The sequence below is a fragment of the Watersipora subatra genome, chromosome 8 (assembly GCF_963576615.1).
Source record: "Watersipora subatra chromosome 8, tzWatSuba1.1, whole genome shotgun sequence".
NCBI classification, from domain to species: Eukaryota; Metazoa; Bryozoa; class Gymnolaemata; order Cheilostomatida; family Watersiporidae; genus Watersipora; species Watersipora subatra.
In genome coordinates this window covers 56,433,518-56,459,034 of record NC_088715.1, presented here as the reverse complement: position 1 = coordinate 56,459,034, position 25,517 = coordinate 56,433,518, and the positions used below count along the sequence as shown (strand labels likewise).

The 25,517-nt window shown below is 35.7% G+C and overlaps 1 protein-coding gene across 1 annotated transcript; it reads right to left on the bottom strand.

Annotated features, from left to right (window-relative positions):
• Window positions 1-15,278: 15,278 nt before the first annotated feature.
• LOC137402766 (uncharacterized) lies at window positions 15,279-15,881 on the bottom strand. Its single transcript, XM_068089273.1, has one exon. The coding sequence runs from the start codon at window positions 15,879-15,881 to the stop codon at window positions 15,279-15,281; it is 603 nt and encodes a 200-aa protein (XP_067945374.1).
• Window positions 15,882-25,517: the final 9,636 nt, after the last annotated feature.

Sequence of the window (25,517 nt, the reverse complement as noted above, 5' to 3'; positions counted from 1 at the left end):
GAAGTACAATTCAAACGAGTAGCTTTGGAACATAATCAAAATGATTACTCCTAGGACTGAGTCTTGACACAGATACATCTTAGCTATAATAGACTACATGACTAAATATTCCAAGGCAATGCTGCTCAAAATTAAACTCACCAAATCATTTGCTGATGCTTTACTCGATACATTTAGCACTTTCGATATTTTTGAAAAAAATCTTTGGTAGATTTTGGCACTCAATTTACATCTGATGAAGTGTAAGAAGTGTCCCACAGTTATCTTTTTAACAAAATCAAAGAATCTCCATATAATCTCAAGTGTAACAGATTAATTGAATGAAAACAAAAACTCTGCACCAATGAACTCGAGCAGCAGCAGCACAAGTTTTTCAATGCTACTTACTTTGCTTAATTTTTGCTTCTTTTTAAGTCATTTGGAAAGACTTGTTTAAGAAATCATGAATAGTAATAATAGAATAAGAGTAATAATAATATAGTATTAATAATATAGTATGAATAGTAATAATAGAATGATAAAAGCATAATAGTCTCTCATGAATTATAGTATTAGTGAGCAAAACAATGAACTAACCATGACATCTTGCTGGTACATAATGAAACTGCCAGATGGTCGGATGGCATGATGTAATTGACACAATGATTAGTGGCTAAAACCTAGAAAAGAAACAAAATGTATTTCTATCAACCCTCAAAAGATCGAACGTTTTTTACAAGGGTGAGATGTTACTCATCTTCCTACAAATAAAACACGAGTTAGCTTTTCATGCAGTGTAACAATTTTTATAAAGTTAGTTGTCAAAGCCAATGATATAACTAAAACTACCTAGTGCAACTTAAAAGAAAAAAACTAGGAATTTCATGTTAATTTGCAGAAGAAGTAGACGAACGGATGTTTGACTGGTAGCTTAGATGAGTCGAGCGGAGTCTAGGGCCAAATGGCTGGTTCTCACCAAACCACAATTGCTTTAACCGTTCCACTACCTTTGCCAACAAAAAGCTTCCATACCAATGAAAAAAATATATTTGACAGCAAATAAGAAATGTTTGGCTGTCATCTTGACCATAACATGATTTTAGCTATATTTATATTTGTATTGCTCAAAGCTGTATATTTGTGTGGTAGAGACTGAATTTCATATTGACCACTGTCCATTACCATGACATGATATATTCAAGTTTGACAACAAGAATGAAAAGATGTGGGCAGTAGTATTGCACGTGTATCGGATGACAGCTCATTACATCAAGGGGGCAGGTGATAAAAGTATTGCAGGTGTATTGGATGACAGCTCATTACATCAAGGAGGCAGGTGATAAAAGTATTGCAGGTGTATCGGATGACAGCTCATTACATCAAGGGGGCAGGTGATAAAAGTATTGCAGGTGTTTTGGATGACAGCTCATTACGTCCAGGGGCAGGTGATAAAAATATTGCAGGTGTTTTGGATGACAGCTCATTACGTCCAGGGCCAGGTGATAAAAGTATTGCAGGTGTATCGGATGACAGCTCATTACATCAAGGGGGCAGGTGATAAAAGTATTGCAGGTGTTTTGGATGACAGCTCATTACATCCAGGGGCAGGTGATAAAAGTATTGCAAGTGTATCGGATGACAGCTCATTACATCAAGGGGGCAGGTGATAAAGGTATTGCAGGTGTATCGGATGACAGCTCATTACATCAAGGGGGCAGGTGATACTAGTATTGCATGTGTATCGGATGAAAGCTCATTACATCAAGGGGGCAGGTGATAATAGTATTGCGTGTGTATCGGATGACAGCTCATTACATCAAGGGGCAGGTGGTAATAGTATATCAGGCGTATCGGATGACAGCTCATTACATCAAGGGGCAGGTGATAATAGTATATCAGGCGTATCGGATGACAGCTCATTGCATCAAGGGGCAGGTGATAATAGTATATCAGGCGTATCGGATGACAGCTCATTGCATCAAGGGGCAGGTGATAATAGTATTGCGTGTGTATCGGATGACAGCTCATTACATCAAGGGGCAGGTGATAATAGTATATCAGGCGTATCGGATGACAGCTCATTGCATCAAGGGGCAGGTGATAATAGTATATCAGGCGTATCGGATGACAGCTCATTGCATCAAGGGGCAGGTGATAATAGTATATCAGGCGTATCGGATGACAGCTCATTGCATCAAGGGCAGGTGATAATAGTATATCAGGCGTATCGGATGACAGCTCATTACATCAAGGGGCAGGTGATAATAGTATATCAGGCGTATCGGATGACAGCTCATTGCATCAAGGGGCAGGTGATAATAGTATATCAGGCGTATCGGATGACAGCTCATTGCATCAAGGGGCAGGTGATAATAGTATATCAGGCGTATCGGATGACAGCTCATGGCATCAAGGGGGCAGGTGATAATAGTATTGCGTGTGTATCGGATGACAGCTCATTACATCAAGGGGCAGGTGATAATAGTATATCAGGCGTATCGGATGACAGCTCATTGCATCAAGGGGCAGGTGATAATAGTATATCAGGCGTATCGGATGACAGCTCATTGCATCAAGGGCAGGTGATAATAGTATATCAGGCGTATCGGATGACAGCTCATTACATCAAGGGGCAGGTGATAATAGTATATCAGGCGTATCGGATGACAGCTCATTGCATCAAGGGGCAGGTGATAATAGTATATCAGGCGTATCGGATGACAGCTCATTGCATCAAGGGGCAGGTGATAATAGTATTGCGTGTGTATCGGATGACAGCTCATTACATCAAGGGGCAGGTGATAATAGTATATCAGGCGTATCGGATGACAGCTCATTGCATCAAGGGGCAGGTGATAATAGTATATCAGGCGTATCGGATGACAGCTCATTGCATCAAGGGGGCAGGTGATAATAGTATATCAGGCGTATCGGATGACAGCTCATTGCATCAAGGGGGCAGGTGATAATAGTATATCAGGCGTATCGGATGACAGCTCATTGCATCAAGGGCAGGTGATAATAGTATATCAGGCGTATCGGATGAAAGCTCATTGCATCAAGGGGCAGGTGATAATAGTATATCAGGCGTATCGGATGACAGCTCATTGCATCAAGGGCAGGTGATAATAGTATATCAGGCGTATCGGATGACAGCTCATTGCATCAAGGGCAGGTGATAATAGTATATCAGGCGTATCGGATGACAGCTCATTGCATCAAGGGGCAGGTGATAATAGTATATCAGGCGTATCGGATGACAGCTCATTGCATCAAGGGGGCAGAGAGAAACCAGAGTTGATTAAATGTGTGGAGAGCACTCTGATTAATACTGAAGTAATTCGTTAGAATCCTTTTTGAAAAGGGAAAGGTTAAACACCTTCATGATAGCATTTTATGATACAATCTTAGTTGTTTCTGAATTACTTGCCTAAAATTATACTAGCATCAGTAAGCGGCATACTGTATTATGCAATAACTGTGTTGTTTCATAATCAGCATTGATAAATAAGTACATGAGTAATAATTGCATAATTTTTTTATGATCTATAATGCCATACAAAATTATTTTTTGAATGTTACATAGAAAAATGCAACTGCCACTTCTTTGAAGCAGCTTTTTTGTTAGCTGCCTCATTCGATTGATAACACACAGCAGTCTTTAAATATGATAAAAATTAACCCAAATGATTAAAGTTTTTTATTAAATTGTACGGGTGACATAAGTCAATAAACTTGACTTATGTCAAGTTTAAGTTCAAGTTAAAAGAAAGTGTTACATTATCTGTTTGGGACATTATAGTATAATATATTCCTGGCTACCTATAAGGTACTTTTTAGTCATTTTTAGAAGGTTGCTTATAGTTTTTAGCCTTTTAAGAGGCACGTCATAGCCTCCATTGCTTTCAAGTGTACCTTTGACTCTTGCTTTTCAAGCCAGGTATTTAGTCACTCAACACTTGCATCAACTTTAATTCTTTGGATTTTTTTGTAATCATTAGCCTTGTGAAATTAATTTTTGGGGCTTGTAAATGTACTTCCTACCAACTTGACAACTAAAAAAATATCATTTAGGAACCAGAAGTTAATGGATCCATTTGATATAGAAAATCATGTTAAAGCACTTTTGAATGAATTAAAAACTAAAAACAACCCATTGAGGTGCAAAAGACTAATATGTGGGCGCTGAAAGCTTAAAGAATAAGGCTGTCTTAAAACAGATACTACGAATATCTTTCAGGAAACCTAATTGAGGATAGTATCATATAGAAAACTGAAAACTTGAAGTTCATTTGCTGGAAACTAGATGTTAAAAAATACTCTGTATAATAAACTAAAAAACAGGATACACATTTTCAATAACTTGATATTAGAAGCTTTTCTCTAGGGAGTCATATACTAAAAATACATTTAATGGAGCTTTAGTGAAGTAGACAATATATAAAAGGCTGTTGACTAGAAGGTGCCTTTTCAAACTATAAGTTAGAAAGTAACGCATTATAAGTTAGTCACTACTAAGGTACATAGAAAGTATTTCTTTGAGACCGTACAAAAAGTCTAAAGAGCTTCATTTTAACATGTTATTATTCTTAGTTAGTCTTATTATCAACAAGACTTATTTACCAGGGCTCGTTGATCGTAATAGAAGTGCCTCTTTTGCTTGTATATAATACTCTAATTATCAGTAAACTATTATTTTACTTGTAAGCACAGGGAATGGCTCCAATGAGCTACCACAAAATGTTTTTAGTCATTTAGAAGTGACTGCTTAGAATAATATATTATAAAAACTCTTATCTTCCATCAACTCCTTTGTTTAAAATATCTCGTGTTCTGCCTATACAGCAACTAAACCAACTAAGGATATGTCTTTTAACCTTCACACAATTTAAGTCACAGATTAACTTGTCAACACATTATAACCCTCGTAGTTCCTTATTTTCCTTACATCTTCCAACCTCTTCCTCTACCGGCTGCCATAAACAGGTTGCCTATCGTGTCATCAGCATGGAATTCCTTGGCAATTTGGCTAAGAAAAATTGGTAGTCCTGTTAGTTTTAGGGCTGCTTTGAAGCAGTTCCTGTTGGACTATCTGAAATATATTTTTTACCGATTTCAATTGCTTAGACAACTTGTTTTTTTTCATAGACAATCAATCCCATTAGTTATCTCGGGCTCTGAGCCTCGAATAACCATGCTATTGCGCATATGAACCCACTATGCACTTTAACTTTTATATAATCTTGCTATGCCATGACTTAACGTGAAATAAAACAAATAAAGAAACAAATTAAACACCTAAAAGTAAACTTTGGCAAGTTCGCACTTTAAATGAATCTTTCACAAAACAAAATACTGTATGTTAGCTTCCCAAAAACTCAAAAATAGAATGTATGACCTCAGAAGTGACAAACTAGCAGGCAGTTTTTATAGAGCTAAACAGTTTAAACTAGAGTCGGTACTAGAGACTCAAGAGAAACCTATAGAACTGTTTTTAGCTTTGTTGAAGGTACTTTTTAATTTTCAGTTACATAAATTGCACTTTTTAGCATCTAGCTCTCGTACAACCAGAACTGTCAAATCAAAACCTTTATCCACTGGTTGCCACACTTACCCTCATTAAATGTCTTTCAGCTAGACGAGCAATAGCAGATTTTAAACCTTCTATGAACTTCTTTGCACTGAAATTGAATAAACTGTATGGATGAATCATCAACTGTATTTCAGTTTTTCAAACATCAATAGGCACCTCATTTGGCAAAGAATGAATATGATCCATAGAGTTCAATTTTAGTTGGTCAACTTTGTGTTATATACACCTGTGCATATTATAGGTTCCAAAGCTACAAAGAACTGGCCAGACCCTAGATTTACATTAGGAAGTCACATGAAGTAAAGGCTATATATACAAAGCACTGTGGTATGATATTTACTCATTTGGCATCTTCTTACTGGCAAATGACCAGTAGAAATCCAACATGGCACCGCTGGCAAATTTGGTTAGTGAGGGAAAGTTGATTCAGTGAAAGTGTTTAGTACTTGAATCGTCATATCGGCATTTGAAGCTGGTGCAAGAATAAGTGTTCAGTGATTCTGTTACAAGAGATGTTTACTTCTTCGTTTCAGAAAGATCGAGGATAAGGGATTTATTACTTTAGTACGGAAATTGCGTTCCGGGCACTTTCGTTGTTTTCAATGATGACTGTCCTCTGGTCTGACATAAACAAAACTTTTAGGTTTTTTATTAACCCTAGAAATGTAGCCAGTTCCTATAAGTTTCGGCTACAAGAATGTGGTTTATGTGCAGAGTTTACCAGTGTGCATATGGGTAAGGCTAAAGATCATCAGGATAATTTGACCAGTCGCATTAAACTGTTTGAGTTGTTGAATGCTGTTGAACTTTATCTTCATTCCTAAAATCTTCCATCGGTATATCATTAGACACAAACATTCTGTTGGCAGCCATTTTTAGTTTTTTGGTTGATTAGAGATACCTTGATATTGTAGCAATATTTCATGGACAAACTTTTTTATCAACTTAAAACTTGGAGGAAAAAACTAAAAACATGAAGTCAAAATTTCCAATTACCACTATTTTGAAGATTGATTACTAGCTGTCTGACCCTGATTTGTACTTATTTATCATATATAAATGTGACTTAAAGATCTGCAGTGGTCACTCAGGGGTTTACTCATGTGTTTCTGCTTATTTCCACTGCAACTAACCTATGGTTTGTAAGCAAGTACCTCCGCTGTTAGATTGGCAACCAGAATGCAAAAATGCAAATGCAATTAGCCGCTATGTAAGCAATTAAAACTGTAATAAGTTTTCACTTCAGATTTGTCTCCACCACACCAATATAATGGTTTTGCTCAATTGGCGGGCACCCAATTTATTAACTTTTGAACATGGTGTGCTGAAGAGCAAATCTGGGATCAAGGTGTAATGTCTAGACTTAAAATGCCAGCAAACTGAGTTCAAGTCATGCAGGTTCGTTTGTGAGGCAATACTGAGCCCTGTGATATTTTTCCTCTAGAACTAGTCAATCATTTTAGCTAAGCAGGCTAAGTTATCTGCTGACAAGTTCTAACTAATAGAGTTGCTTCTACCACGAGAATTTTTAACCGTTCACTATGCCAAATAACAAAACCAGATGAGGTTGGTGGCATGTGCCCATCTAGCAAATTTTATCTATTAAAACAGAGAAAAAAATGTACAAAATCTACTAAAATTGTTGCAAAGCATAGCATAAAATGTAAAAGAACATTCCCACCACTCTAAAAAAACAACTCTGCCCCTAGGCTATGTCACACAAAGAGTCACTTGCCTGAACAGTAAATAGCTCTGGTAGAGAGTCTGAGAGCGTGCAAGTGTAAATATAGATATAAGTGTATGTGTGCCAGCGAGTGTGCTTCCAAAGTTACTGGGTAGTGTATCTGATAGAAAAATGATAACTTTCTCGCTTTTATAATAATGGTAAATATTCTGTATATATAACTGGTTAAAAATATCTTGTAATTCTATTGGCTAGCATCAGACTGACGCAAAAGGGTTTTAAAATAAGAATATTGAAATGTGGTTGCAAAATCTGTTCGTCATCTGTTTGTCGTGACTCCAAAAGGGAAGATAGACCGTGAGAGCGGAGAAATACGGTTTCTGCTATGTAAGTTCAGCAGAGGTCTTTAGTTCGCCTTAGTCATAGGTCCTGATGTGGGTTTGGGTTTCAGTATAAGGTATTGTCTGTCAAGATTTTATCACGTGTAGGCTTGGGCAATGTCCATGTAAACATCTTTTTTGACCTTCTACTACCATCTGGTGTAAGTCTGATTGATGACAGATTGATTAGCATTTATTGCGGGTATCTCTGGAGATTGACGCGCTCTCTTTCTCAAGAGCTGCCTGCAACAACATTAATTGATTTTTAATGCCAGCCTCATCTGCTATACTGATTCAAGCATATGGTTAATATATCTCTATCAAAGTCAAACAGCATTACAACAACATGTGTTTAAGTGAGGTTGCTTATAAAACAATGCAGTTATTTGTACGCCGCAGTCAACTTTGTATTTTAAAATAATTATAAAATGCTGTACTATTCAAGTTACCAATTTTTGCCAATTTGTACCAGCTTTAACTAGCAATCCATACTATTATTACATACAGAAAAAGAAACAAAATAGAAAGCATCACAATTTGGTCAATACAAATTATGATTACCAAAGAGTCTGTCTATTAAGCAAAAATAATGTTGAGTAAAACTTTATTGTTCTTGTATGTTTATAACAAAAATATCAGCTGAAGATTACAAGAAGTCTCAACATGCTAAAAGGATACCAAGCAATAGAACCATAAGGATTCAACCACTTGCCCAGCTAAGCCGAAGGGGGTCTGACCAGTGCAGTCATTTGTTGCACGGGCAGTCTTGCTGCTTTTTGAAAAAATTAGGGTCACAAGAGACTCGTCTAGAAAGTTTTTAGCAACGCCTACAGCTTCTACCTTGGCCTTCTCCGCACTAAAGGTTACTTCCCTAGAATAGCTCTCAAGGTTTTGATGACAAGAGCCGGGCCAAACAGCTTTTTCTGCTACAACATGAGTGCCGGCGGAAACGCTATCTACTACCGCCTAGCCTTCACAGATCTGGAACGCAAACGAGCTTTCACTTTGGCCATTTTAGCTAAGGCACCTTGGAGGATGGCAAAACTCTTGTACTCCTTGCTCAACTCCAGTTCTACTCTCCAAATCTCCCATTTGCTCCTCAAAACTGCGTTGTAACCTCTGCCCCTTTGTTTAATAGATTTTCTTTTTTTCTCAAATTTATTCTCATCAAAAAAGTCTCTTTCTACTTAGTCTAAAACCTACTGTCTTTGATCAATATAAAACATTCTGAACTTGTTCATTATTCTTTATTACACTAGCATAACTTGTACAAATTGAGAAATTGATCCGCTAGGTTTATGCTCGACTATTTCTTCAGCCTTTCTCTTACTAGTTCTGTAAAATCTATCAGCTCCATAAGGACACTAAGTGATTGTGTCCAAAGGTCTTACACTACCTACATTCTATCTCCTGATTGCAATTTCTAGTCCAGTGACAACCCTGTTTACATTTATTACAAAAACATCTAACGCAGTCTACAGCTATGTGTTTTTTTTGCATTACATACCATGCATCACTTACCACATTAATTCTCGCAAACCATCTTCTCATCTTTTCCAACATCCTTTGCTGTTTTTGTTCTCCTAACCAGTGGCCTCTTCTCGCATCTCACTCAGTCCTTTCTTAAGTTTTTCAGCTTTTCGTTTAGCTTTTCTACTTCTTTACAGTTTATTGCCCATCATCTTTTTCATTCATGTTCATTGTGATGGTTTGTCTGCAACAGTCTTAACGTTTTAATAATATACTATAACTGGCTCATCCTTACTCTTACTCTATCTCTTATACCTGGTTGCAAATAAATTATCTTCTAGTGTAACAGGCTCAAAGTTTTTAGTTTCAGTAATATTGCTAGCATTATCATTAATATCATGACCTAAGTTTGTTTCAAACTCAATATCATCAACATCCTCTCCAACATCAACATCATCATCCCCACTATCATCCACAATAGTATAAGTAATAAATGTATTTTCAGGTAACTAAACCTTATCAGGTAAGTAGAATTCTTTTAGGCTGTCATTATCACAATCATGTTATAGATGAAGTAAATGTTTTCTATTTCTCCTAATTTAACTATTTTCTATTCTAACCTAAGCCCTAATAACTTTTGTAGTTGTGTTCTCTTATCGCTATATTTTCTTCCAAGAATTTCTGGTGTCTTCACTTAAACTAGACTACCGAAACAAAGTTTGGGTAACTCACTAACTCAGTATTTATTTTCTCACTTTTTTAAAATTATAGATTTACTAAGTAAAACATTCTTTTCAAATTTTTTTATAATTTGTATTACTGTTGTATGGTACAGCTAAACTAGACCTAATTGGTCTACCAAACATTAGCCCACTGAGTGAGTATCCAAAAGATAATGGAGTTGTCTAATAAGCTAACAAATATGAAGATTTATGTGCACATTTTGTTCAAAGCCTTTTTGCAGTTTTCACTGAACTTTTTGCTAATTTAATAGAGTGGGGATATGTAAGGCTACTAGTAACTATTTGAAATCTATGCAATTCATTAAAGTTTCTGAATCCACTACGTTCAAATCATGGTCCATTATCAGATCGAAACACTTTTGGTACACCAAAATTGGATTGGAATAGTCTCAATCTTCCTTGAATAATAGTCACAATTAAAAAATATTATACCTGTTCAAATACAAAAATGTCCGACCTAACTACATCCCAAAGAACATAGGATAGTAGTTCACTGACACACCAGTTCATATTTAATATCCCTGTGCATGATACAAGTATTGCAGTTATCCACAAATTCTCTAATATAATTACTTAGACCAGGTCACCAAAATATCACTGGGCTTTCTATGACCCTTATTAACACCTTTGCGACTTTCATGACTTTTTCTAAATAAGAATGTCACAAAGATTCAAATGTGTAAATGCCAGATTCGTAAAGCAGCAAACCATTAAAATGCAAATGCTAAACCTTTCTCTACTTCCATAAAATTTACTTATTTTTCCATCTTGGCTTGCACTTGACTCTGGCCATCTTTTCTCCTCATTTTGTTCACAGTTTTATTCACTCATCATTAGCAATAGATTGCAATAATTCTCCTCATCACTGTATACGCATTTCTACAAAGATACCACAGCATCTGCTTACCCTTCTACTTCTGCACAATTATCAATATCATCTGTACAGATTTTCGGCTAATTTGGTCTACTTAAAGAATCTGCTAAAACATACCCTTACCTGGAATATGAAATATGACATAGTAATATCTTAAAAGTTTCAAACTAATTTTTTGAATCTTAATCAGCTAATCAGCTATTTTGTTTCACCCGAAAATAGAACCTTTTGGAATTCGTTTCAATTTCAAATGGTCTACCTACAAGGTAATAATCAGTTGTCTCACTTGCCCAAGTTATGGCCAAAGTATTTTACTAAATTTGATTGCATTCAACTTTAGCATATCTCATATTCCTAGAAGAATATTCGAAAGGTTGCTAAAGTTTGTCACTTTTTAACTGCAACAAAACAGCACCAGTAGCATTTTTACCAGCATCAGCTGAGACTCTACGTTTCCTAGTAATATCTAAAGCACATAATATAGGATCTTGAGTCAATATTTTATTGATTTTTTCAAAACTTTCTTGTTGTTTCACACCGCAATACCCATCAGTCCTTGACTCCATTACAGCGTGCATCAGAGTGCACACTGTAACGGAGTGCACTCTGATGCACTCCGCAACCGTGTGAAATATTTCAGGGTAACCTTCATCACCCTGAAATAATATTACTGAATTTACTCAAATAATTGGCTATTCTTGGAAACCTTTAAGCTTCTACTTTATTGCCGAGAGATAAGATGTCTAAAATTGCCAGTATTTTGTATTGCGCTCTAACACCAACACTGGACATAACTTGAATCAAAAATTTTCTTTTACTACAACCAAACTCACTTTCGTTTTTTTAAGGTCATATTGGCTCGTTTTATTTTTTCTTTGTGACCAATGTAAACGTAACCAATGGTCACCAACTGTTTTACTATATACTAATGCATCACTCATTAAACATACCATCCCTCCTTTAATCCCTGTAGTATTTTTTCATTGTCTTTGAAAAATGTCCAGTTGCTGAAGAAATTTCAAATGGCATCATATTACAACAAAGTCTACATCGAGGGGTAACAAAATTTGACAACAATTTACTCTCAAAATGTAAATCTGCTTGACAAAACTCAGAATTAGCATCCAATTTTGAAACTAGCTACTTTCAGATAAGTTAGTTAGCATCTCATAAATTCTAGGCACAGAATGTATTTTCCTTTTTACAATTTTCTTCAATTTTGTCAAGTCTACACACATGCTAACCTTACCACCAGGTTTTGGCGCAATGGTAAGTTCGGAAAACTATTCAGAATTTGGTCAACTGATTTAATAACACCACTAGCTAACATATTGTCTAATTATTTTTTAAATTGATACTTAAGACTAGCCCCAATCGGTCTGAGTGTAAATAAACACTGTGGCTTTATATTTTCCTTCAGGTTGATTTTAAAAGTACCAGGAATCATGCCTAAACCTTGAAAAAGCATCAGAAAACTCCCTTATAGTGTCAAAACTATTTTTGCACATACTCATAATAATGACAAGCAGTTTTGTAGGTAAATCCTGATCTTTAGTTTTTTACATTCACATGTTGAATGTGTTCATAAAATATTTAGTCGCATGGCCACCTTAATGTAGATTTTGTTGATAACTTTTTACGCAATTTTTCAATCTGAAACTTTACTACATGTAAACAAACACTCTTGCTTTTTGCTGCCTAACTATTTGTTGCAGCAATTTGTATTATAATAAAACAAAACTTTTGAAAATTTATGTGCATTGTAGCTTTGTTTTCAAAAAAATGGTTTGGACAGAAACTGCTTCGTTTCAATTATTTAACCTATTTTCATAGGCCCAAGGCTTCAGAGCTTGGCTCATCTCTATCTTTACTAAAAAACTTTGTTTATGAATGCCAAAATCAGCATAAAATTACCGTTGGAAATGTCAACATTGATATATTCAATTCTGAGTCTGACTATGATACTGATATCATAAATGAGTACAAATTTTGTAATGTAATCACAAAATCGTAAAAAACTTGATAACAAAACCTTTTCCTGAGACTAAGTCTTTAAAATATGAGAATTTGCTTCAAGTATAAGTAATTCTAGAAATTTTTAGAACATAGCAAATAAAAAAGCAGGCGAAGATTTTGAATTAATTTCCTAACTACCCCAAATATGATACTATCCAAAAAACAGTTAATATTGTATCGGTTAAATATGAAAAAGAGCAGACCCTAAACAATTATTTTGGCTCGATTACACTTAAAGCTATCAGCTAAGCTTTCAACTTCTCTTATTGAGATTAAATGGATTGGCTTTCCATTTAGGTTCACCAAACAAAACCATCATACACCATTCGCTATGAAAATTAAATTTCATCATTATTTTAAATTTCAATTGGAACAGGAAGCTTCCAATAAATGATTTGAAAAAGTATTTAGACAAAGTTTCTATGCTTATTTTTTATGCATCAAAATTTATGCTCTGGTCAAATTTGATTCGGGTGTACATACAAAGCTGAAAAACGTTTTTGCAAATAGTTAAGACTTATCAAAGCATAGGAAAACACACTCTTGCGCATTTAAAAAAGTAGCAAAGATTAAAAAGAAATCTAAATTCAGCATCATTGTTTAAAACTGTTAAAAGTATTTTTGTCTCAGAATCATACTCTCATCACATCTATTTTCTGGCTAACAGCATGTACTATACAGGTTGTTCTCTTGATAAAACCAACCACTTCTACTCTACTCGTAAATTTACTTTAAGCATCAAATTTAGTTTCTTGAAATTTTTAGCTTTCAGATCACGCCTTATAAGCACAAAATTACATGCCTTCTAACATTTGAGGAATCATCAATTCTAATCAATTTGAGAAAGTTGCGCAGTGGCGCTTGATATCAAGGCTGGAGTAGGCTGTGCATTGTTGGGTCGTCTTTGTTTTTTTTAAATCATGTGATTTTTTGTTCATGAAAGTCTCCCCTTGCTCACTACTTGCCAGCTGAGCTTTGCATCTAGATTAACCAAGCTATTGAATACATGAAACCTTTGCCCATAATTTTTATACTGTATTTTTTCACATTTGTCTCACTTGATGGTAAATAATATCAAATTCAGCGCATTATCAATCATTTTTCGGTTCCAAAGTTAAAGCTGTTACCATCAATTTTTTGTTTAGCTATATTATATTTTCATTTTTAATCTCGACCACCCTTCTATCTTGCAGAATTTTTATATGCTCATATAAAGTTGGTAAAGCTTGTTTTTAAAAAATAATTTCCATTTAAAAAAATCTGCAAAAGACAAAAACAAACATTAAAATGATTTCCGCAACAAAAATAAAACAGATTACAAAAGCAGGAAAATAATTCAGAGTTGTATCATAATATATTACTTTTATATAGCTGCTTTATACTATTTTATTTTTGACAGCATATATTTTTATCTAAAGGTCCTTTGCTAAAGCATAAAGTTAAGATGATGGCTGCTTTGTAACCTTACAAGTAATACTAAAAACAAATAGGCCTATAAGCTTGTAATTGAAAATTTTTAATAAATTCCTGAAATAGGTCAAAGTGATGAAGCACTTAGCAAATATCACTTTGAAATTTTAAAATATAAGAAAGGACCAACTTGAGAAGCTGATTGAGATGGCGGCTAATAGAGCTATAATGTTCTTTGATGGGCAAAATAAATTAGAGCTTCGAGCCTTTGAGCAGCATCATAGCTTCATTTTCGAAATGGTATGTGGTGGACTACGAACACTTTGCTGTAGAGTAGCTGAATCTTCACATTTAATTATTATCAATATTCAAGGCAATATAAGGCTTTGTATTGGAAGAGCCGAGAAAAAGCAGCACACTGTGACAGTATATTTTTCTGAGGGTCATGTGATTGGCACCGCTGAAGATCATACTATCAAGCATCCAAAAAGTGGTGCAAGTGTCCATATTAGTAAAGGTTTTGATATGTGTATCGTTGGGCCAACTACTATCATCTGTGAAACATCAAAGTATACTTTAAATTGGGCTGATGATAAAACACCAGAAATGAAAGTTTTAACTATAGCTTTTGTAATAAAGGAAGCTCTAACCTTCAAATTATTTATGTTAAACAGATCAGTAAAAACTCAAGATGAAGCTTTAAGGGATGTGCGACTAAATGGACTAACATTTCAGTGCAAACCTGAGCTAACAAAAAAGGTTTCTAAAATGCAGATGCGTTTGGGGCATATGTGGAAAAAGAAAAACTTATTGTGCAAAGTGGTGGCTGGTCAAGAGGAGCTAATGCTTGGAAGAACTATTTGCTTTTCATGGATGACACAAAACGCCATAATATTCTCTCTATTTTATCAAATGAACTTGACACATTTGAAACTAGAGATATCAGCGGTGCTCTCCAGTTTTCTATGAAAAGAAAGGGCCGCAGAAATATACTTAAGCTTAGAAATAGAGAGCTAGGGAATTGTAGGCGTCATAAAAAGGATAACCGAAAAACAATTCTCGAGGCAAACGAAACATCAGGGACATATTACACGGTTGCAAAAATTAGAAATTTCTCTAGTTTAGATTTTTACGCGGTCATATTTAATAGTGAAGAGGTAGTGTAGAGTGTAGATCCAGCAGTGTGTGAAGTTGCCTTGCCATACTGGTAGTTGGAGTCATGATTAGCCGTGGCATGTCCTTTTTTACACTTCATACAATTTATCTTCTTATCACAATCCTTCGGCAGGTGGCCATGCTCTAAACATTTGAAACATAGTCCATTCTTTCGAATAAGTTCTTCCTTTTCTGGTTTGGACCTTTTTTGGAGACGGTAACAGTCTGCAGTGTTGTGGTTAGTTGATTTACAACAAATACATTCCTTCTTTTGTTCAATGGAAGCTGCAAAACTTTTAATGGCTCTGTTTTTTGTGCTAAGTTTATCACTCTGATTATGTTTGCTTGGTTTATGACTCAGTGATATCATTGTTTGTGATATTGGAAGTGTCAAGATGTGGGCTCCTTCATTGATAAATTCTGCCAGTTCTTTAAAGTCTGGATAAGTTTTGTTAGCCGAATCAGCTTTTGCTACTACTCTTATCCATTTAAGCTGTAGCCACTCAGGAAGCTTTTCCACCATCCTTTCATTTTCAATGCAATCGTTGAGAACTTGCAGCGTTTTAACAGACTGCATGGCACTCCTTAAGTGACTCAAAAAATCTCTAAAGTCTCTCAGGCCTAATCCATCTTTGGAAACAATTTTTGGTCACTTGTCCAGCTTCATTCTGAAAGACCTAGCTATGTTTTGTTCATTTCCATACCGGCTTTTTAAAGTTGTTCTAGCTGCCAGATAGGCATCATTTGTGTTTGTGCTGAAATTTCCTTCAACACATAGCTTGGCTTCTCCTTTCAAAAACCTTTTGAGATGTCGCAGTTTGTAGCTACCCTCTATATGTTCAGCACAAAAGTAGGAATCCAGGTCTACTTCCCAATCATTGAATTCTAAGACATTTCCTTCAAATACACTGGGTTCTACGGATTTATGTGAACTTCTAAATGTTGCTGCCAGGCAGGCTGCTAGTTGTTCTACCATTGATAGTTCTGACTTTGTAGTGTCAGAAGTAGACATGGTACTTTTTGACTTATCTGGTAGGGCTTTGGTTGGGTTTCTTCTGCTCTCAACATTCACACCTATCTGCTCAGTAACTTTAGCTACTTCTCTGCATGATTGTGCTTGTTCTGTTCTGGTTGTGTTGTGTCTGTCTCCTTCAATAGATGGCAAATCAGGTTCCTTTGTTTGGTTGATAGCTCTGTTAATTTGTTTTACGCTATGCATTACAAAGGATGTTGAAGGATAGTTAGAGCTAGATTCTCTCTCTTTTACCATCTCTTCAAACAGCCTTGCTTGTTTTTCTATTTCTCTGTTGACTTCAGCAATTTTCTGTTGAGCTTCCCGCAGTTGCAATTCTTCAAGCGCCTCCATGTGTTCCTCTACTGAATCTTTCAGAGAATTACCTGTGATCACAAGGCCATCATACATGGGCTTTATTGTTTCTATCATTTTATTTGATACCATATCAGTAGTAAATAGAGCAACTAATTCATTATACATATTATGAGTCTTGATAATTCTAGCATCAATGTTGTCACAAATTTCATACAATGTGTCAATAGAAGTTTCTCTTATTACATTATGCTGGACCTTACCAATAATTTTGTACTGAATCATGAATTGTTTGGTTAATTTAAGATTTAACTAAGAAATTTGGCTTTCTCTCCCAATGCTAGAAAGTTTTACCTTTCGTCGCAAGCGCATGCTTTTGCTGACTACACTGGGAGTGAGAGCGCTATTAAATTCCCTATCATTATTTGAATTGGCTATTTCCTGTGTTTCATTAGAAGTCAAGTTTTCATTACTGTCATCTATTGATTCTATGCTTAGCATTACATTATGCACACCATCAGTGTCGTCAGTATGCAGCATCGTGGAAGCGTCCCCAACCTTAGACATGCTGACGTAAATGGCCAAAAGCGCGCTGTTCAAAGAAATCGCCGACGTGAGTCACAAGCTACAGGTTGCCAGAATATAGGTACATATATAGCATAGTTAAAATGAAAATTGTATGGTAATAATGCCTAAATCCAGAATAGCCAATTGTATGTATATTAGTAAAATGTTAGTTTAAATGAATGGTTCTATCCAGATACTCACAGTTGACTTTCGCTAAGATGTAATGCAGGCATAGATCCTGATGTCTGTTGACTGGGTGGAGTTATCTTTTCTTGTAGTTCGAGAACAGCTCTTGTGTTGTATACACTGTGGCTGACTGGAGTTATCTTCTCTTTATAAATTCGGAACAGCTCTTGTGTTGCCTACAGTGTGGCTGACTGGATTTTTCTTGTCTTTATAGGTCCAGAACAGCTCTTATGTTGCCTACACTGTGGCTGACTGGAGTTATCTTTTCTTTATTGGTCCGGAACAGCTCTTGTGTTGTCTACACTGTGGTTGACTAGATTTATTTTGTCTTTATAGGTCCAGAACAGCTCTTGTGTTGCCTACACTGTGGCTGAATGGAGTTATTTTTTCTTTATTGGTCTGGAACAGCTCTTTTGTTGTCTACACTGTGGCTGACTGGAGTTATCTTTTTTATTGGTACGGAACAGCTCTTGTGTTGTCTACACTGTGGCTGACTGGATTATCAATTGTCCTCACAGTTGATTAGAGGAAGGTTTCACTGTAGAGTTTTTTGGAAACTTTAGGTTTTGAATTCACTCAGGATTTTAAAAGAGACGATTTCACTGGTTAAGTGTGCGGTTCACAATCTTTAATTTTACCGTGAAACCTGAAATAATATTTCAGTACCATTTCTATACCAACTTGCAAAGCACAATAATTATGAATGCAATAAAGTATGAAAAGTTACAGTATGATAGCAAGTAAACGTACTGAACATCAAATGAAAAGTGACAAGAAACAACATAACATGGTATAATAAAATACAATAGCATATGCAACTAACCTGTAATCTCTAATAAATAATCTTTTAGTAATTGACAATTTAATAATTAAGAGCAATTATTCAAATCTGGCTGCCTTCTAAAGAAGTTAGAAAACGTCACGCTATGAGTTGAGCAAAACCTTAGCTTATGACTTAACGCCGGCAACTATCATTGGTCATCACGTATTAGGCCAATTTGACTTGGCCTCAACTCCAGGAATGCTAAACTAATAAAATTTTCCTACAGGTAGAGTTGGCAACAATTAACAGTTCTAGTTTGATAACTCTGGATCTAGTTTGGAAAGAGGCCCTGACAACAATTAAAAAAAAATTAATAGTATCATTTATTGTTGTAATGAATCATTTGGCTCTTAAACTGAATGCAAACATTCCTTTTGCATATCTGACTTCTTTAGACTGCAGCTGTTTAAAATGTGAGAAAGGCTCCGCACTTGTTCTTTCAACTTATAGTTTTAACAATGTGAGTAAAACCCGAAATCTTCTTGTCTCAGCTGTTGGACACTCTAGCCGTAACAACTTAGTGTATTATAATGTGCACCCATCTAATCACGCAAAGTCACTAATGATTTTAGAATGCATGCCATTTAGAGACTTTCAAGGCATAGCTCGGCTAGAAGCAAAAAATCCAAAAGACGAAAAATTTTTTTATGCTATCAATGCTCCTGACAACAATGTTTTGGCAGTCTACGGATCAAATAAGATTCTAAAATGCTATCTCGAAGATGGTATCATCTATGAAAATGCCTCTACCTACCTAAATGGCCAAGCAATCATGCACCTGGACGAGAGAGATTCAGAAGGTTTCTTAATTGATTTATCAACCAATAATGAGCTGGTCAGTTTCAGAAGCCCTAGATCATAGGTTGAAATTTAGCAATCTTTTGAAATCAGCATGGACTTTGATTTTCTCCAAACCGCTATGATTTTATCCTTCACTGTCAAGTATTTCTGCTACCAATTCAATCTGGATGAAATACCCACACCTGAGATATCTTACAGATACAATGAGGCAACGAATGACATTTTATCTTCTTTTTAGTATTTCAACTATTAAAGGATAAAATCATTGTGATCTAAGCTTTTAAAATTAAATTTATCAATGCTCAGCATTTTTGATTCTGTATAGTTGTAAATGTTACCTATCAATCAAGACTGATGTCACATAGCTAATTAGTAATTAACAATATTTTATAACATACATTTAATATAAATGTATTAATCTAGCATTATTATTTACTTGCTAATAGTTTCGGCTGCATCCAGTCATATTAATTGTTATAATCATCATTATAATCAATATCTTATTTCTGATTGACTTGATATACAGCTAAATACGCGTAGCTTTAAACATCAACTATTATCTTGCAGAGCCTCTATATTTTGTTGACATCTAACCATAATCTAATGACACAATAAAATGTATGACATAATGAATGACATTACGAATGACATAACCACTAGGTAATAAACACAGAGACAGCAATCCGTGAGACAGCAATACTTGTACACAGAAACGAGAGATAGTATTACATGCAGTACACAAGAGTAAATGATATAGGCTTATAAAATAATACATGCACGCATAGATTACTATACATACATAGGCTACAAAACTGTCGATGGCAATACCAAAGTATAACTCAACTGTAAAATATGTTTTGTCTGTTTTTTTTTCCCAAAGAATGTTTAACAATTACAATGTTTTAAAGTTCACAGCCAATAATACATACATAATGCTTACTGTTTTGGGTATATACATGTAAGAAAGCTCACTCAAAATCTATCGTTCAGTGGCAATATCAAAAACCAGTTTGTGTTCTTGCATATCAAAAACTAAATTATCATTTGCCACATGAATCACAAGTTTATAAAGTGAGCTGCACTTGTGGTATCCGGAAAAACTGCCAAGTGCCCAATCTAGATCAGCGACTTCTTGATGTGCAAAACTACATTTTTATAAACATGTTCCCGTACTGGTAACAGCTAGCTGCCATTTCTTCATGATGAGTGACTATTAAAGATATTCTTTTAGCTAACTATTTGCATACTACTCTACTCTGTGTTAAAATGTATAATAGTTGGTTAAAATCATTTTTTTTTGATTTAAAGTGATTATATGCAATAATGCAATCACAGTCTTAGTAATTTTGGTAACATTGGTTTGTTTATTGTATAGTATAAAGTGATTGTCTGCAAACCTTATGAGTCGCTTGACGTTGTGACTTTCCTAACTGAGTACAAGGTGCGTGCTAAATCGTAAATGCTAGGGTACAACCTTGTAGAGCATACCCTCAAGTTTCTTAATCTTTACCTTGTAGCTTTCAACTCTATGTAAAGGAGGTGATTTTTAGTCTTAAAATTTTAGATGAAACCTTCAAGCCTCGAACCTCTTAATCTGTTAACCTCAACCACCATGGGATTGTATGACACATGTATAATATGATATCTCATTCCGTTTGTTTCTGATCTTCTGGCCAAAAATTGGACAATAATTAGTAAGTGAAATGCAGCATTGTGCCATCACCATGTTTTTTAAAAATAGCAATGCACAATGAATTAAAAGCCTATTAATTACATAATGGTTATGACTGACTTATGTTGTTCTAGAAAGTTTTATGTTTGAATACTATGCAATGGGGCTATTTAGCAACTGTTATTTAGTTCAATTTAGTTTGAACTTTGTTTAAATAACACACCACAAACAAAATTGTGATATAAATCAATCTAAAGAAATAACATTTGTTAAAAATGTGTAGCGCAGCACAAGTCAATAGGCTACTGGGTGTTACAACACTAGTTTGAGTCCAATTCAAGGAGCTAATTTTGGATTTTTACCTACGTTTGCCAATAAGAGTCTGAAAACTAGACAACATGAAAGTAATATCATAGAACTCTTTCTCAGTGGAAAACTTATAGACTTTGTAAAACGATAGAATTTCAGAAGATTATCTATTTTTGTCACAGCTAATCTAAGGACTAAAACAGTCAGATAGATAACTGTAAAAAATGAACAGTGGCAACTTGTCAGATCTTGCAAAATGGTGCATAACAGCCATCCAAAGCACACAAAGTAGAGATTCAAATGAATTGGACATAGTTTATTGAGAAGACCAAGGCTATTACTCTTGGAAAATTAACCTACTCCCTGCTGATTAAAAGTATTCTAGGTGCTTGCTGTAATGATGGTCCAAATGTGAATTGGGGGTTTAAGCAAGCCCTGGTTCTGCAATAGAAACAGCTAGAAATATAGAAGCATACTATACCACCTAAAAGTTAAAGAAAATTGATGGAGTCAAAGGGGATGAAAAAAAAGAGAAAAAAAAGTATTTTAATTAGCGCTAAAAGGCTTTGCAAGGGCGAGAATGTACTTGTCCTCCTCAAACAATACACAAGTTAGATTTTCATGCAGTGTAACATTTCTTATAGAGTTAGTTGTTAAAGCTAATGATATAACTAACGGCTACTTAGTGTAAATTGGAAGAACAACTTTAGGTATTTCACGTTAATTTGCAGAAGTAGACAAGCAGGTGTTTGACTGGTAGCTTAGACGAGTTGAGCTGAGTCTAGGGCCAAATGGCTGGTTTTCAACAAACCAAGATGGCCTTAACTGTCTTATTAGCTTGCCAAAAATAATCTCTTGCCAATGAAAAAAATATATTTGACAGCAGAAAAGAATCGTTTTTGTTGAATTTGTACAGGATGACATAAGTAAAAAAAACTATAGAGTGCTACATTATCTGTTTGTGACATTATAGTATAATATATTCCCAGCCCTTGTTTTGGTCATTTTTTAAAAGGCTGTTTGTACCTTTTAGCCATTTGAGTAGCACCTCATAGTCTCCATCGCTTTTGAGTGTACCTTCGATTGCTTTGCTTTTCAATTCAAGCTTTATTCACCTAATACATGCATCAACTTTAGTTCTTTGAATGTGCCTTGTAATCAGTAGCCTTATAAAATTTGTTTTGGACTTATAAATGTACTTTCCATCAAGCTGACACCCAAAAATTATCATCCCAGCGTCTACGAGAGTCAAAACCAGCCTCTGAGAATGTGCTTCAAGGAGGGAGAACAACATCTGACTTCATGGTGAGAAGCCCATTCGGTGACAATAGGAGACCATATATTGTGACAGACAACACAATATGCACCAACAAATTTGGTGCCTTCGTCAGACTGTACGCTGCTTATTGGACCCCTTTTTGCCATGACAGTACATACAGCATTTATGAAAATGTCAGTTGACATATTGTCCAGCAACTCAATGTGCACTGCTTTTGAAGCCATGCAGGTGACAATTTAACTCATAACGCTTTTGTTCCTTATGCCCATCCTTGGCAAAAAATGGTCCAAAGCAGTCCAGGCCATAATGTGTGAATCAAAGAGACTTGTTGACCTGGACAAAAGGCAGTGTTGCCAATTGAGGGATATGTGGACATCCCCATATTTTCATGCATGCAACACAGTCTCGAATTTTAAATGAAACATTAGATTTCTCACCAAGAATCCAAAAGTCAAGTGTACGAAGCCGGGCTAAAGTGTATTTTGTACCTAGATGAGCTGTGTCATGCTGAAAGTAATCTATCATCATTAAGTTAGGTGACTTTTTTTCAGCAATAGAAGAGGATGTTTTTCTTCAAAGGTTAGTAACCCACTAGACTGCAACCTTCCTCCCACCCTAAAGAAAGAATGCTCATCGAAAAATGGGTGAAGTATGAGAATTGAGCTGTCTGCATTTACAGATTTTGAGCTTTTCAACTTGTGGACCTTTTCTAGAAAGTGTTCCAGTTGAATAGCTTTGATCATTGCATTTATTGCCTGTTGTTTACAATATGTTTGGCTATGAGCTTTGTAGTGAGGGGAAATACTTTGAATTTTAGAAATTACAGCGACTGCTTTGTTAAGTTTGGAGAAAATGTATATGCGCCCATCAATAGAAGCGCAGCTGCTCTGAGTTGCTAATGACACCTTGACTTCTGCATCACTAGCTGAGATCTGAAACTTAGGCTGTGAAGTAATAGTTGCAGGCTCATTTCACAAAAAGTTTGGTTCTGTAAACCATTGGCAGGTAGGAGATAGAAGTTGTTTGGGAAACAAATCTCTTGAGACATGATCGGCTGGGTTTAGATTGGGTGGAACATGAAACCACTTGTTTAGATCACTACTATCACGGATCTGATCGATTCTATTAGCTACATAAGTATGGTATCTAGCTTCGGTATTATCAATGTAACCTAGAACCACCTCAGAGTCTGTTTAATAAAATTTGTCAGCATTATGCAGTTGCAATTCTTCTTGTACTTTCTGAGAGAGCTCAACAGCACCATGTGCGACTTGAAGCTCTAGTCGTAGCGCTGTTACAGATTTAACAGGTGTGAATCAAGCCTCTGCTGTTTTGAAGCTACGATTTGAAGTTGGCTTCTGTTTGAGCATCAACGGCATTGTGACATTGTTTTCTGATACCACAGTTGCATTGCTCATTAGTTCAAAAGAGGTTTTGCCTTCTATGGATAGTGCATCTTTGGTAGTAGCAAAATCTTTGAAGTCTTGGCTTAGCACGTTTATCAATTTGTTTATTGGTTTTGCTTGTTTCAGGTTGGCAAACGAAATTTGTTTCAGTTTTCTCATCTATGGGTTCTATGATAGTTTTGTTTACAATGGTGCAGTTAGAAATTTCTCCGGAGTAAAATTTCAGACTGACCATAATTGGCCATCTCAGATCACTGTGCAGGCTAAAAGGCTCATTATCTAGATTGCTTCCCATCCTGACTTTTCTAGGTTTGAAGGCTACTGGACAATTACCTCCTATGAGTAGATCGACCTCAATGTCTGGTTCGTTAGTCATTTTTTCTGCAATGTCTCACAGATGACCCCAACGAGTTACTACCTCAGCTTTCGATATAGACTCATATTTAGAAGGTATCTGTTTGGTAGTGTATACAACAGGAAGATTAACATCTTTTTTGCAGTTATACCCTCTGACAATGAGGTCAGATGTAGACATTGTGTCTAGTTACCATTTGTTGCACAAACCAAGTGTTAGTTAGACATTGTTGCCATCGGCAGTTTGATAGGTTTTTTGTCACATGTGAGTTGATTGGCTATAGTGCCTGTTATGTAACAAGAATCGCTACCTGAGTCTAAGTTAGCATATGTGAGCGCCTTTTGGTTTGTCTCCTTTACAGAAAAGACCCAAACCAGAACTGTCATTGACATAAGCACTTTGGTTCTTTTAGTGGAAGCTAGGTTGCATACAGTTTCCTTTGCATCTGTGGCTAAGTTTTGTGGTTTTAGTATTTCAGGTGTCTTACTGTTAGGATTTACTTGAGTAGCATGGTGGTTTTCAGCTTCATACTTTGCATGTTGTACAATTGGGTGTGCTGCCTTGCATGTAACACAAGTAGATTTTGATTGACCTTGTTGGTATCCATGGCCCTTCTTAAGCATGCAGAGCTCAAAGACCTATATGTTATGAACTTTTGGATTTCTTGCTCTGAGAGTTATCCTAGATGGAAACAATTTGCTGTTTCATGTTTCCATCGTTTTTTTCTTGAAAGTTTGCAAAATAAACACTGGATTTCCGAATTTCCCTGTACTAGCTTATTCCTAACAACATTTTCAGGTTCATTTTGTACTTCAGATTCAACAACACTGTTGGTTTCACTTTGAGACTTAGTTTCTGCTTTTAAAAAACATGTGCTGATCTTCTCTTCAAGCTGTCTGATTTGTCTTTGTTCACTTGCTTGTGTGTTATTTCATGCAAAGTGCTGCCAAAAACCTTTGCTTTGTGAGCAATGAACTTGGCATAACTGTGGAAATCAGGAAATACATCTGACTTTTTCAACTGATTTGTTGCATACCTGATCCGTCTGTCACGCAGTTGTTCTGGTAGAAAATGTATGAGTTTCTTGTTATCTCTAATTTTGTTAAGTACTTGAAGGCCTGGAATTGCTTCCAATGCTGTTGCACATTGATTGAGAAAATAACTGTCCATTTTCAATGTTGAATGATCTATGATTTTTGGCCACTGTACCAACCTATCATAGAAAGTCTTCTCAATCAGTTCATGAGAACCAAATTATTCTTCAAGTACATTTAATGCCACTTGGTATGCATTGGGCTTTTGCAAAGTGAAATACCCCTTTATACACTCAATAGCACCTCTACTTACATACTGATGAAGTAGATGAAGCTTTTGAAAAGGAGTGTATGGGCAAGTCTCAATCAAGACATGGAATGCTATCTTCCAGTCTGTGTACTTTAGTGGATCTCTATTGAACACAGCTGGAGCCGGGATATGGTTCCTGTTCAT

Bases quoted from the DNA above. Each gene is read 5' to 3' on its own strand.
- LOC137402766 (XM_068089273.1), bottom strand. From the start codon at position 15,881: ATGCAGTCTGTTAAAACGCTGCAAGTTCTCAACGATTGCATTGAAAAT.